This window comes from Carcharodon carcharias, chromosome 23, assembly GCF_017639515.1.
Source record: "Carcharodon carcharias isolate sCarCar2 chromosome 23, sCarCar2.pri, whole genome shotgun sequence".
Taxonomy (NCBI): Eukaryota; Metazoa; Chordata; class Chondrichthyes; order Lamniformes; family Lamnidae; genus Carcharodon; species Carcharodon carcharias.
In genome coordinates, this window is record NC_054489.1 from 31190204 (window position 1) to 31204648 (window position 14445).

General features: G+C 38.7%; 1 protein-coding gene across 3 annotated transcripts in view; it reads left to right on the forward strand.

Annotated features, from left to right (window-relative positions):
- The window catches only part of LOC121269057 (speckle type BTB/POZ protein), a 118969-nt gene that overhangs the window by 68615 nt on the left and 35909 nt on the right, over nucleotides 1-14445 (forward strand). For all 3 annotated transcript variants that reach the window (XM_041173477.1, XM_041173476.1, XM_041173478.1), the window contains 2 exons: nucleotides 5630-5781; nucleotides 9664-9791. In XM_041173477.1, the coding sequence (XP_041029411.1) occupies nucleotides 5630-5781; nucleotides 9664-9791 (280 nt within the window). The remainder of the gene's footprint in view (nucleotides 1-5629; nucleotides 5782-9663; nucleotides 9792-14445) is intronic.

Consider the following 14445-nt stretch of genomic DNA (forward strand, 5'->3'; position numbering starts at 1 on the left):
ATATTTTAAAGCTAAATGCAGGATTATGCTTTTAAGTTATGGGTGCATTGTTACTGAATGTTATGATTCATTCTTATTACTAATTAGGGAACAGTTTTCCGTTTTTTTTATAAAAATCCAAATGGAAATGCAGTGTGTGCTGTAGCACTAGGATACACCATACCATTGCAATATATATTTTCTAGAACGCTTAAATTCCAAACCTTTAGGTAACTAAGTGCGACAACATATATGGTGTAGACCTTATTTGTGGAACATTGCAGTTTTTACTTTTGGTTTCTAAGAGTGATGGATTTTGTTGCAAGGTAACACTTTATTAACTATACTTTTATTTTGTACACAGCAAGTTGAGGGACATTGTTATTGAGAGATGGAATATTTTCCATTATTGGGTTCCCAGTACTGGCACCAAACCAGGCCAGATGAAAGTACTGTTAACTATACAGTAAACCATATTCTTTGCCTCAACAATGTGCGTCAGTCCAGTATAATGCTACAATGTACCAATTTGCAATGGATTGAGGGGCTGGAGTTCAAGTTGAATCTCTTCACATGAGGCAGGAAAGTATTATATGTTTGTATTTTTTCAGTGAAATCTGGAAATAAAGGCAAGGTGCAAAGATTATATTACTTTAAGCTATGTAAGTTTCTGGAAGATTAGTTTGGTTGTTATGTATTTGGATGTGACATAATAACACATCAGAAAGGTCTTTTCCTTCAAAACAAAAGGTTGCATTCACAGAAGAATAACTTGATAATTGTGAGTCTGCATTGAAAGTTCTTTCCCCTCTACTTCCTTGTTCCTCCTATTTAGATTCATTTCCACTTAATTTTTTCACACATGGCATAAGTTGGCAATTTCTAAAATTTTGTGTGGGAACCCATCCTAATTTAACACATAACTAACACAAACAACCTGCCCGACCTTAGGCATATGTTGGAAAAATATAACTTTACTTAGTGTTAAATTACAGGGAAAATGCTATTATCAAGTTCATTATATTTTGTAAGCACCAAAATAGCAAGTCAAAGTGGAGCATTTCTGTAAACTGGCAAGAAGACTTGGTGCTTTCAAATTATATCTTTTCCCCCTCCCCTTATCCCAAGCAAGAAATATAGCGTGTAAAAGAAATTAACTTGTGATACATATTCCTTCTCTTCCCACAACCCAAGAATAGAGACTTGAAATTTGGTACATTGTGCACAGCTGGAAACTACTTTTGAGGACACCCATGATGAGGCCATAGGGAAAATTATTTCTCTTTTGGCAAAAGGACTTGAGCATGGCAAAGCTTATAAACATTCCTGAAACAGTCCTAGCAACCTGATTATATGCATGTGGGTAGGGAGAAGAATGATGTTTTAGGTTTTTCAAAAAACGCATTTTCAAATAATTTTTCTCTTGTTTGAAGGTATCAGCACTTTGACAGAGTAGGGTTCTATGGTGCTGCCCAGTACATCCTTCAGCTGGATAGTATCCTGTCTGGATGTGAATTTTGATGAACTAGTTTACTGTGCAGGCATTACAAATGATCTAAATCTAGTTCGTACCCCGAGCCCACAGAGTTCCAGTAGGGATTGCTAGATGGTAATTAGGAGGGGAAAACTGGGCAGATTTTCCATTTCCTAAATAAGCAGTGTTTGGACCAAATGTAAAATGTCATCATCAGTGTAGCTTATTCCACTAATTTAATAGACGCTTTGAGAGTTATTTTAATCTCCCAAGGCAGATGAGGTTTTGGGGGTTAAAATAAAAAAGGAAACCCAGCTCTGGAATCCTAGTGGATGAAAGGAGGTGTGAAGGGCCGGATTCATGAGGTAAGTGACTTGGTTGTACTGTTAGTGGGACATGAGGAGCTGGGATTCCTCTCCCAGCCTACTGAGTTTACCTTTCAAACATCCGTGATGTTGGACTTAACTGGCATCCGCTCTCTGATTTCCACACTACTAACCTGGTTGGCTGTTGGGGAGGAAATCTGTTGAAGAAATCTAAAATGGGTCTTGCAGCTAATCTTGGCAGGACCTTGTGGTATAGTCATACTTAAGGATTTTCCTTTCAAAAAATTTACCCTACTCTCTTCCTGGCTCAAAATATTGGGTCCTACAGATCTAAGTTCTGATTGCAAGTTCTGGATGAACTCTGGGCCACTGGGGAAGTTAGGAAGTTTGCCTTTTATGTAGGGAGCATCCTCTACCATAAAGAATTTCATTTCCTCCCTAATTTTTACTTTGGATGTTACGAGAGAGCAATCTTTGTATTGAACGTGCTTTCGCGTTGTAATGTTCTTGTATCCCAAACTAGAGTCAAAATTTGGTGAATTTGGAGGGTATATTCTGTATCATTTTATAAGATTTTTTTATGCAAATTAGACTTAATTACTAGATGTATAATTATGATTGTTTGGTTTCACTATCTCTAAAGGAAATATGTGCTATATATATGCAGCAGTATGATAGACTATGACAACTATTTATTTTACAGAGGCAAAATTAAAAATTGTGATTTTACAACCATTTTATATTGAACCAACAGAACATATTTTTTAATATTTGTCTTGGAGACCAAATTTGTACTGGGTTGAAATCAGACATAAAAAGAAATGGTTACTGAGTTTTCATATTTTTTTCCTGACTGGTTTGGTTCTATTTAACAAAGTTACATCATGTTGATGACTTAATTGAAGGTACTAACAAGGTGAGAACACAGAATGAGCACCACCTATGTTGGTTATATATTTCCTTTAAACTTGTACCATCAATTGTATCATCAGCACTCTGTTTTTAAAATTACAAAGAACATCTGTTTAATTTATTTATCTTCGTGTTTAAAAGAAAAACAAAATTCTAATCTTGAAAGATCTTTGAACGTTTAGTGTCACTATTGAGGTCACTTTACAAATCAGACATTATATTTATTTTCCCCTTTTTTCCTTCTGTCAATATTTGAAAAATAATTTTAGAGAATGTTGTGCAACGAAGATTTAGTATAATGAGCTCAAGGGAGTCATTGAGGCTAACGGTGTATTCACCTAAAATAACATACACAATAGTGCAGTATATTGGCTGTTAATTCTGTTTCCTTGAGGCGTGGTAATTCCTTACCGAATATCAACAGTGTTCACTGAAAGAAAAATGTGTTTTTAAAAGAGTAATAGAATTAGTTTCCTCAGTCTCCACCAACAGCAGCCCCACTCCTGCCCCAACCAGAACAAAGTGATAAAATGCGTCCTACTATATCTTGTAGCTTTCATCCTTTCAGGTGATTGCCTTATTCTATTTTGCAGTAATATTTTAAAAATCTTGGGCTTGGAAGTCATAGTGAAAAGAACTCTTTATTTTTGGTACAAATGGAGTCCACAGATCCTGAATTTTGGGGGAGAGTGCTGAAAGTTGAATCCAGCAAGCAGAAAAGCATGAATACAAAATTTTTGAAATAAATTTATTAATGCAGAGTATTCTTTATGATTAGGTTGAGGTACCCATAATATGTCAGTGTTAGGGGACTGTCTGAACAGTACCAAAATTAATTGTAAAACACTTTAGGAAAAATGGCCTCTGAACCAATGATGGTGCTGATTTGTAATGTTCTATTTGAAAGGAAGTATATTGCTGCCTTCAAGCAGTCTTCCTACAGAGAAAAAGATTCTGTATCATCCCTTTTCCCTTCCTCTGCCCCCTTCCTCTATTCCGAATGGAACAAGTAGAGAGCATCTATTAACATTTGGAAAGAGAAAAGTTGACTAATGTTTTGGATGTCAGCCGCTTTGTCAGAACTGGAATCTGAAACTGCCCATCTTTTTACTTTCCTAATGCTAAAAAACACAGTGCATTTCCAGTATTTTAAGTTTATTTAAGATTTCTAACAATTGAAGTTTGTCTTTCCTCTTACCAATTTAAAATTATGTGGAGTAGTTTTCTTTTGGAACAGAGACCCTCAGCCCACCAAACTATAAATTACAAGAATTGACTTAGTACCTTCCCAAACCATTTGATGCCCTGACCTTTCTCTGGGCAAGGCTTACTGTTCAAAACAATCGCTTTCCGTTCTACCATATGCTACTTGCAAACATGGCTCCCTTAGTCTGGTGAGCTTCAAATGGCACGCTTGGTAGGTTAGTGGTAGTTGTTGCTTAAATAAAGGAAGAAATTGATAGGCTGGAGGGGCAAGTATATTGTTGGTGAGTCTATACAGCTGAAGGCAGTAAACTGCCTCCATAATCTTGATAAAACAATTTGCATTTGTTTGGTTTGATCAGTACCATATGTTGATCAAGATTATTTTTAGTCATTGTATTGCTTGTGGACATGATCTTTCACCTTCAGTAACGTTAGAACATTTATTAATGCAACATTTAATTTCAAACAGTCAAAGGTTATGATAAAGCTACAAGAATTTTCCAAGTGGATCTTTAACTGATTGGAAGAAACTGGAGAAATTATACTGTAACAAGTCATCCATCATCTAATTATCTTCAAAAGCTAATTTAAATGGAATTGTAATTTGATGCAAGTGTACTATGACTCAACATTCAAGTGATTCCAACTGTTCCATTCAACATGTCACCATTTTAACACTGTTCAATAAAACTATAAAAGCTCAAGTCCTAAAGCTGCTCTAAACTGTAGATGGGTAAATGTTTGAGAATTGTAGCTGTTTTCTGAACCTGCCTATATATCTTTTTAAGGAGTATCCACCACTTGGTTTATAATATAAATTGTAGCATTGTTCATGCTTCTTGCCAACTCAAATGACTACACCAGAGCAAGCGAAGACACACACAGTATTGTGAGCAGTTCTGTTTTCATGGCATTAAAGTGCTTACCAATTTTTTTATTTTAAGTTTGTACTTGGCACACAAGATTTTTTTTCTTTGACTTCACCCATTAAGCTTTTCACTTGCTGATAACTTTAATGAATACTTAAAAGCAATATAATCTACTTGTGATAGATGGGGAATTAGGGGCAGGTTTGGGGAGGAGATGAACTGAGGGTAATAGGCGGAAAAATAATTGACACTAAGGCATTATGGTGCGCAGGGGTGAATTAGGTAAAAATGCTGGTAAAAGGGAGTTGCTATGCTTTTCAGTTCATCAGAGTTGTAAAGCAACTTGCCTCACCTAAATTGATGAAATGTTTACACATCTCCAAGTGCTGCATGATAATTACAGGGAAAATGGTAAGTATGACAAATGCATTGTAAAATGGAATAAATTATAAGTTGAGGAGGAAGGAACTGGAGACATTATGAATACATTTAAGTATGCTTTTAAATATAATAATGTTTGTTGGCTTGTCGTCTTGTTTTTGTAGCAGTATTCTAGATAGTTGGTGCATTCAAATGGTTTGGGAAGTGCAGTTAAAAGGTGTTAGATAAGTCATGGCCTGAAGTGCAGCATAGTAATTGTTGAACAGTAGCATTCTTGAGCATATGTGAGTTAGACCATCCTTTTTAAAAATGAGCTGTACTTCATTTACGGTAACTAGATGCAGTTATGGTAAAGCTATGGTGAAGAGAAAAAATTGGGACAGACCAATCCTGCATCTAAATGCTCTTTTATTTTTTTTTTAGCCTGTATGTGATTCATTCATTTTCTTTTTAACATATTTCATTTTTTATGTATATTTAAGGTGCCTCCGAGTGAACCCTAAGGGTTTAGATGAGGAAAGTAAAGATTACCTATCACTCTACCTGCTGCTAGTCAGCTGTCCAAAAAGTGAAGTCAGAGCAAAATTTAAATTCTCCATTCTGAACGCAAAAGGTGAAGAAACTAAGGCAATGGGTAAGTGAAGTGACAGTATGCTTCAGATACAGGCTCAGCATTTAAATGCAGTTCTATTCAGTTGTGCAAACTGGTATAAAGGAACAACTATTGATGACCAATGTTTCCCCTTTCTCGACTTCTTCCCCCTGATCAGCTGCAAACTGGAAATTTGGGATTATCTTTTACTTGAGGTTGGAGTCCTTGCAAAAGCAGGTTTGTCAAAAACTGTGTTTTAACGGCCCTTCTCAATTTTACAATTTGATGCAGACTAATGGATTACCTTTAGAAAGTGACATTTATATATTAAATTTGGAATTCACTTACCTTGCTCAGATTTGATTCCTTGGGTAAGAAGCTTATCCAAGGATTGTTTTCATATCAGTATGTGCATCTACTGTCAACAGAAAAATATGCTTCTCCCCCACCCCCCGCCAAAATAAGAAATGACTTGTCATCTGATTTGCTTTCTTTTTGAAAACAGATTTACTGAAATTATGCATTTGTATCCAAGTTTGAAAGACTTTGTTGCTTTAGACCTAGAAGTTTTAGCAAATACATGGTTCTCAAAATTGCAATAAAATGGCAAAGATGCCACAACATTCCATTAGCCTTTACTCTATAGCTTTAAAAATTGCTGAGCCAAGAAATGTGGCTCAAGCTGAAGTTTATATTACTGAGGAATCCTGCCTAGATCAGTCATTAGAAGAATTCACTGGCTGCATAATGATTCTGCTGCTGGCAGCACCACTTTATAGCCCCTTTTAATAATTGTAGGGAAGAACCACTACTATTTTGACTAAGCTTCCAACTTCACCTGTCTTGTTGGGCTTGTAGCTGCATATTTGATACTCCTTGTAGCCTCATCCTGGTTCTGTATTGCCTGCAATGTAGCAAATAGTCTGGCCAATGCCAAGTTTGCTACTGCTCTAAGGCCCTCACTAAATGCTACAGAATGATGCAAACTGAGGGTAATTACCCTAACCTTTTTGATTCTGTATAATAAAATTAAGAGGAAGGTTAGAGAAAGGCGTATTCATCTGTTATAAGAGATGGAAGCTAAGAGTAAAAGAAATGTGTTTTTGTTCTTTACAGCATACCTGCATGTACTTCTCATCCCATTTGAACCACACATTAAAAAAAATTCAGAACTACCTATTAACAGCAAAGAAATGGAAATCCTGAGTTTTGATTACTTTAAAATTAGAAGAGAAAACTTGCATCTCAGCAACTTAAAAACATAAGTTTAAAAATAATTGGCCTTATTTGAGAGCTTATTTGAGGAGAAAGCTTTCAATTTGATTCCCTTGCCAGGCTATCTCCTACAGGAAGAGTTGGAAGGGCTAAACCATGGGCTTCAGTGTAAGTTTCATGGTTGGTTCCCAGGCAGTGAGGTAAGAGTGGACAAGCTGCACATTACAGCCCTTCATTTTCACAGGATGATTTATCTTGTAAGCCATCAGCACCTGACAAAAAATTGCATAGTTCAACAGTTCAAATGATTGACAATCTGAGAGTCAATCAGCTCTAACCTTTTAATAGAAAATACTAGGAAATAAACACTAGCTGAAAAGACAGGCTAGCTTTTTAGGTGGTATTCTAATAAAAATTCTTCTCTCAAAGTATTAATTTGCCTTTTCTATTGGAAGCTGAAGGACCTATTGTAAATTTTCACATTTCTGTATTTTTTTTATTTCATCACTCTTATTTGGGAGAATCAGTTGTCAATTGATCTACCAGGCAAAAATGTTTTGAGAAATTCAGTGTTGTATGAAAGCTACTCATCACTAGAGATTTCACATCTCCATGTAGTATCACGGTTTAGTTATATGCATTTGTGCATTGCTGATGCATTCAACAGCTTGTTTCGTTTAACATGCTGTTACTGCAACTTAACTGCAGCTTAACCAATCCAGATATTCGTCCTGAATAAAGTAGCCTCTATTTTGCACTGCACAAGATTTGCATTAGCTTTGTTCATTTACTATGAAATAGCTATAATTACTCAATTGAGGTTCTGTGGCTTGGGTCTCCTTTCATTCTGTTTTTCCCCACTTCCCTGGTATTCTTGCATTACCTATGGGAAAGTTAGTTAAATTTTGCCATTAATAAGGTGGGAGTTGTTAGAACTGGAAAATGGTATTTGATTTGTGGCACCTAGTAGTCTTTTCAAGCACTCCCAGTGCTGATATTGCACTTTTTAGAAGTAGAATTATTGTTTTTACTCTCGTTTAGCACTGTGCCTCTGTTTTAACAGGATCTCCTCCTTCACCAGTCTTGATGCTGTTCATTTTCTAAATCAGCCATATTATTGTATCTTTTGGTATCACTTAGTGCAAAACTGCTATTAATTTGGCACTGAGTTTATGCTCAGAATAAGACTGCTTCAATTAATTTCATATAGGATCTTTTATAGCCAGTAACAAAAGTGACTTTCATCCTATCGCTTTGGGCTGGACTTGAAACTAGGTACCAGAAGTGAAAGGTCTTTGTGTTAACTCATGGTGTCTCTCGGTTTCTGATTCTTTGCAAAACTAATATCAATAATTTGCCATAATTAAGCAAAACCCATCATGATTAATCATCAGCTGAAGTTATTACAGCAGCCTGAAACCCGATCTGTGAAATGGGTCCATAACCTCCGAGCTCCCGAGCGTCGGTATCCTGAAGATGCACTGGGGGAATCACTCTTGGAAGTTCCCAGGTAAGGGTTTGCACGGCAATTGCCCAGAAATGCTGACTTCCTCTGGATAATTGTCCTGCTCTGGGAACTATCCAAAAATGCGGTTTAAATCTCAAACTTCAGATGATTCTGCCAGGGTTACACTCATTAAAAAGAAGAATTAAAACTACTTCTAACTTCTGGATAGCAATTCTAAACACCCAGACCAACCCAACAGGACTCCACCCACACCCCCTCATCCCCCCCCCACCCTTCCAACCCGCCCACCACCTGAACCCCCCCACACTCCGATTTATCCCCCCTCCCCCAAAAACCCTATCCACTTACCTTCTCCCTGGCCTGTCAATTTCACTGGCCTTTAAAACTTACCTGCAGCTACTGCCGTAAAAAAGGGAGCATGGCCTCCTTGAATCCACCAGAGCTACGCTTCGCTGGGGCCTGCGGGGAGTCCTTCAGTGCAGGCCCCAAGCAACTCTGGCAAATGCAAGCATCGGTATAATTTTCAAGGGCGGGTAAGTATGTATTTATTTCTTCTAATTCCTGCAGGCCATCTCTTTCCGGCACTAGTTTTAAGTTACGGCCCATGGTAATTTTGATTACCCTAATTATTCAATTTACAGGATTACTTTCATTTTTAAGTTGCATGCTTTGGTCAGCTCAGATACAGACTTTGTTAAACTCTTAACTAGAAAATTAATTTATAGTATTTAAGAAGTTGCTAAGAGTTTTTAATCTAGTAGAATTTTAATAAACTGGACATGTAAAGCAAATTGATATTTATATCATTACATTTGCATTGTTGCCCTGTTGAGATATGAGTGTTTATGATATTAGTTTTTAGTTAAATATTTCTTTCTGTAAATTAGGCACAAAGTAGACTTCCGTTGGGAGTTTTTGTAGAGGTGGGATTACTGGTACACCAGAAATTCTAATTTAACAATACTTACTGCTATAGGCCGGATGAATTTTATTAGCCTCAGAGTACCATAAGCTGAAATCTTTTGAGTTAGCACGTTTTCCATTATCTAGAATCCATGTATATAATAATATCTTGTATCATGTGACCATACCCAGGTGCAGGTTATGTGGCTAAACCTGTTCTGTTAAAATCCAAGCTGATAAATGTAAATAGTAAAGGTTGACAGTTTCTTTCTAGGATTGATCTACTTTGCAGAGTTACAGCTTGAGCTAAATAGAATGGATCTAATTTTGTTTTGCAGAGAGTCAGCGAGCTTATCGGTTTGTACAAGGAAAAGACTGGGGTTTCAAGAAATTTATTAGAAGAGATTTCCTACTAGATGAAGCCAATGGGCTCCTTCCTGATGACAAACTTACGTTGTTCTGTGAAGTAAGTTCTTAACAAGTGTGATTATGAGTTAGACTGTCAAAAATGTTTACTGCATAACAGAAATGACAAGCAGAATTAGTCCCATGATGTAACAGGCTGATAACAATGTGCTGTTGTTGAGATAAAAACAAAAATAGCTGGAAAAACTCAGCAGGTCTGACAGCATCTGCAGAGAGGAACACAGTTGACGTTTCGAGTCCTTATGACTCTTCATCAGAACTAAGGAAATAGAGAAATGAGGTGAAATATAAGCTGGTAGAGGGGGGGTGGGACAGGTAGAGCTGGGTAGGGGGCCAGTGATTGGTGAAGGCAAAGAAGGGATTGCCAAAGATGTCATAGACAAAAGGGCAAAGGGGCGTTAACGGTGGTGATATTATCTAAGGAATGTGCTAATGGGGACATTAAGGGTAGCAAGCAGGACAAGCAAGTGACAGATGGCTCTATTGGGGGAAGGGATCGAAATGGGCTAAAAGGTGGAGATAAAACAATAGAATTAAATAAATTAAAAAATAGGTGGGAAAAGAAAAATAAATTTTTTTAAAATTATTAATTAAAATTATGAAAGGGGAATTGGAAAGGGGGAGGAGAGAGTTCATGATCTGAAGTTGTTGAACTCATAATTAAGTCCAGAAGGCTGTAAAGTGTCTAGTCGGAAGATGAGGTGCTGTTCCTCCAGTTTGCATTGAGCTTCACTGGAATATTGCAGCAGGCCAAGGACGGACATGTGGGTATGAGAGCAGGGTGGTGCGTTGAAATGACGAGCAACAGGGAGGTCTGGGTCATGCTTGCGGACAGACCGAAGGTGTTCTGCAAAGCGGTCACCCAGTCTGCGTTTGGTGCCTCCAATGTAGAAGAGACCGCATTGGGAATGGCGAATGCAGTAGACTAAATTGAGGGAAGTACAAGTGAAGTGCTGCTTCACTTGAAAGGAGTGTTTGGGCCCTTGGACGATGAGGAGGGGGGAAGTAAAGGGTCAGGTGTTACACCTTCTGCGGTTGCATGGGAAGGTGCCGTGGGAGGGGCTTGAGGTGTAGGGGGTAATAGAGGAGTGCACCTCAACCCCTTCCCATGGCACCTTCCCATGCAACCGCAGAAGGTGCAACACCTGACCCTTTACTTCCCCCCTCCTCATCGTCCAAGGGCCCAAACACTCCTTTCAAGTGAAGCAGCACTTCACTTGCACTTCCCTCAATTTAGTCTACTGCATTCGCCGCTCCCAATGCGGTCTCCTCTACATTGGATAGACCAAACGGAGACTGGGTGACCGTTTTGCAGAACACCTTCGGTCTGTCCGCAAGCATGACCCAGACCTCCCTGTCGCTTGTCATTTCAATGCGCCACCCTGCTCTCATGCCCATATGTCCGTCCTTGGCCTGCTGCAATGTTCCAGTGAAGCTCAATGCAAACTGGAGGAACAGCACCTCATCTTCCGACTAGGCACTTTACAGCCTTCTGGACTTAATATTGAGTTCAACAACCTCAGATCATGAACTCTCTCCTCCATCCCCACCCCCTTTCCGATTCCCCTTTTTCCAATAATTTATAATTTAAAAAAATATATATTTTTCTTTTCCCACCTATTTTTAATTTATTTCGTTCTATTGTTTTATCTCCACCTTTTAGCCCATTTCGATCCCTTCTCCCCCCCCCCCCATTGGACCATCTGTTACTTGCTTGTCCTGCTTGCTACCCTTAATGTCCCCATTAGCACATTCCTTAGATAGTATCACCACCATCAACGCCCTTTGTCTATGTCATCTTTGGCAATCTCTTTTTTGCCTCCATCTATCACTGGCCCTCTAACCAGCTCTACCTGTCCCACCCCCTCTACCAACTTATATTTCACCTCATGTCTTGATTTCCTTCATTCTGATGAAGAGTCATAAGGACTCGAAACGTCAACTGTGTTCCTCTCCGCAGATGCTGTCAAACCTGCTCAGTCTTTCCAGCTATTTTTGTTTTCGTTTCAGATTTCCAGCATCCGCACTATTTTGCTTTTATCTTGCTGTTGTTGAGAGATCAGTTTGAAAGTGGCTTCAAATTTATGTACTTTGAGAAGTTCAGAACATATTCTGCAAATTACTTTAAGCGACCATAGTAAGCATGGTAATTTGTCAATGTGAAGAACTTTTATTTTCAATTATTGTTGGGTCATGCCCTGTAAGGAATGATTTAACAGTTGCACTTTTTACTTTCTTCTGGCTCTAATCAATTTACGATTGTTTGATCTCTAATGTGAGACACTGTGCTATATTGAAGCCCAAGTCTTTAGTAGATTATTTTGAATAAACTTGAAGCCATCTAAAGCTCTGCATGTGTCCTAACTCGTACCAAGTCCTATTATCCCTATGCTCACTGGTCTATCTACATTGGCTCCCAGTTAAGTGACACCTCAATTTTAAAATTCTCATCCTTGTTTTCAAACCCATTTGTGGTTTTGCCTCTCCTTACCTTCAATCTCCTCCAGCCCTACAACCTTCTGAGATCTCTGTGCTTCTCCAGTTCTGGCCTTTTTGAACATTCCTGATTTTAATCGCTCCAATATTGGTGGCTGGGCCTGCAGCTGTTCAGACCCTAAGCTCTGGAATTTCCTCTCGAAACTCCTTCATCTCTCTTGCTTTCTTTCCTCCTTTAAGAAGCTCCATAAAGCTTGCTCTGACCAAGTTTTTGGTCATTTACCATAATTCCTCCTCCTGTGTCTTGGTGTCAGATTTTGTTTGGAAATGTTCCTGTGAAGCACCTTGGGAGGCTTTGCCACATTAATGGTGCTATGTAAACACAAGCTGTTGTTGTTGAACCCTCAGATTTTATGGGAGTGTACACCTATTTCCTGAGACTGTAGAAGGATTGTGCTACAGTTGATTTGTTGTATACAGAATATTAAATTTCAATTATTGGAAAATTGTCAACATTCATTTATACTCCCTAATATTCTACTTTGTGCTGAAGTATGCATACATATTTCTTGGATAATTCTAAATGATAATGCACTTGATAGAATATTGAACAAATGAGCAACATTGGCATCAATTATCCATGGAGTTTAGATGCTATAAATCATTATGTATCAGGCAGCTTATAGATGTCATCTGTGGCTAAAATTAAATTATAATCTTGTACTTCAGTTTAAATTATTTTATAAAGTAAATTAAACTCATTTTAGTTTAAATAGTGTAAGCTACATCTAGGCTATATATCAACATTTCAGAAAGTATTGTGATTTTATTGCAGCAGAATAATGTCATGATTTTCACTGAATGGTATATTAAAGAAACTAATTTGCAGTTGTGGTACCAATTGAGAAGGAAATTAAGAGCCTGGCGTACATTATAAATCAAAACTGCCAACCCCAATTACATGCTAGATAACCTAACTATTCGCTTATTGATTTGAAGCATTAAATTGAGATTTTCTTTTTGTGCTTTATGCACCAGTAGTGCTTTTTCTGCTAGCTAACAGGTATATGCATAGCTGTTGCAATTAACCCTTGTCTTTGAACCGGCATTAAATTTTACAACTGATAAAGCAGTGTCCGATCTTTAGTCTGCCCTTAAGTTTTTAATAGTTCAACTCTTAGTTATCTTTCAAAATTTAGGTATCATCAAGCTTGTAGATATTCCTACTCCCATTACCATCTGGTGGGGTACTTCAGATCCCATTGCATCTCTGCAAGTTTGTCCTGTAATTCTCGGTCTTTTTAAGCTGATCACACTTGGCTGAATGTCATCGCTGCTCATGGCCAGTTTCTGCAATATTTGTGCTATAAATACAAAAAGTATTGAATAGATGGAGCATGTTATTATTCCAGTGCTCTGTAGGGTTACTCTGATGTGTTAAATCAGCAGGTTCTCAGACATAGGGCGGAATCACCCCAGGTTTTCACTAAGTCCGGTAGCGGGTGGGAAAAACGACGATTTACTTGCCGGCTGCATAGGTGGATTTTCACACCATATTGCTCCAAACCCGCCGCGTTAATTATGCATTCCCGGGCTACAAGCCATTTCCATGGCAGGCGAGCTCTGATTCGCCTGCCATGCCATCATCACGCCAGGCACCACATTTAAAGTAAAGCCATGCTCAGTGCTTCTAGCCCCAGGACTGCTGCATGGAAGACATGCCCCCAAATGGCAAGAAGCCCCCGAGTGCCTTTTGGACTCCATGGAAGCCTTCTGTGATATCCTCCCCCCAGCTCTGGCCGCAGGAGGGACAGCAACATTATCACTCTGGCTTGGTAGGCAATGACAGTGGGGATCAGTGCCAGTGCTGCACAGAAGAGGTTGGCCATGCAATACAGATAGAAGATGAATGATCTCATCCATGCCACCAGGGTTTGGAAACCATCTCATCACTCTAAACTCACACACTCAAGCCCATGTCACTCACTGCCAGCTCAGGGGACATCATTAGCCATTGTCACACACATACCCTCATGTCCATCTGGCTTCATCTCTTCTGGAGACTGCCTCCTCAGCCCTCACCATCTTGAGGCCACTTGCACAGTTCAACATGTACCCCACACACGTCCTGGGATACCCTCCTTCCCCAGTAAAGCCCTCATCCTGCAGCTCTTCCCTTTCCTGAGGCCAATTCTCCCCCTTCCCCAAGCAAGCCCTAGCCCTATATTCATTGAAAAGCCACCCACATATGGCTGATC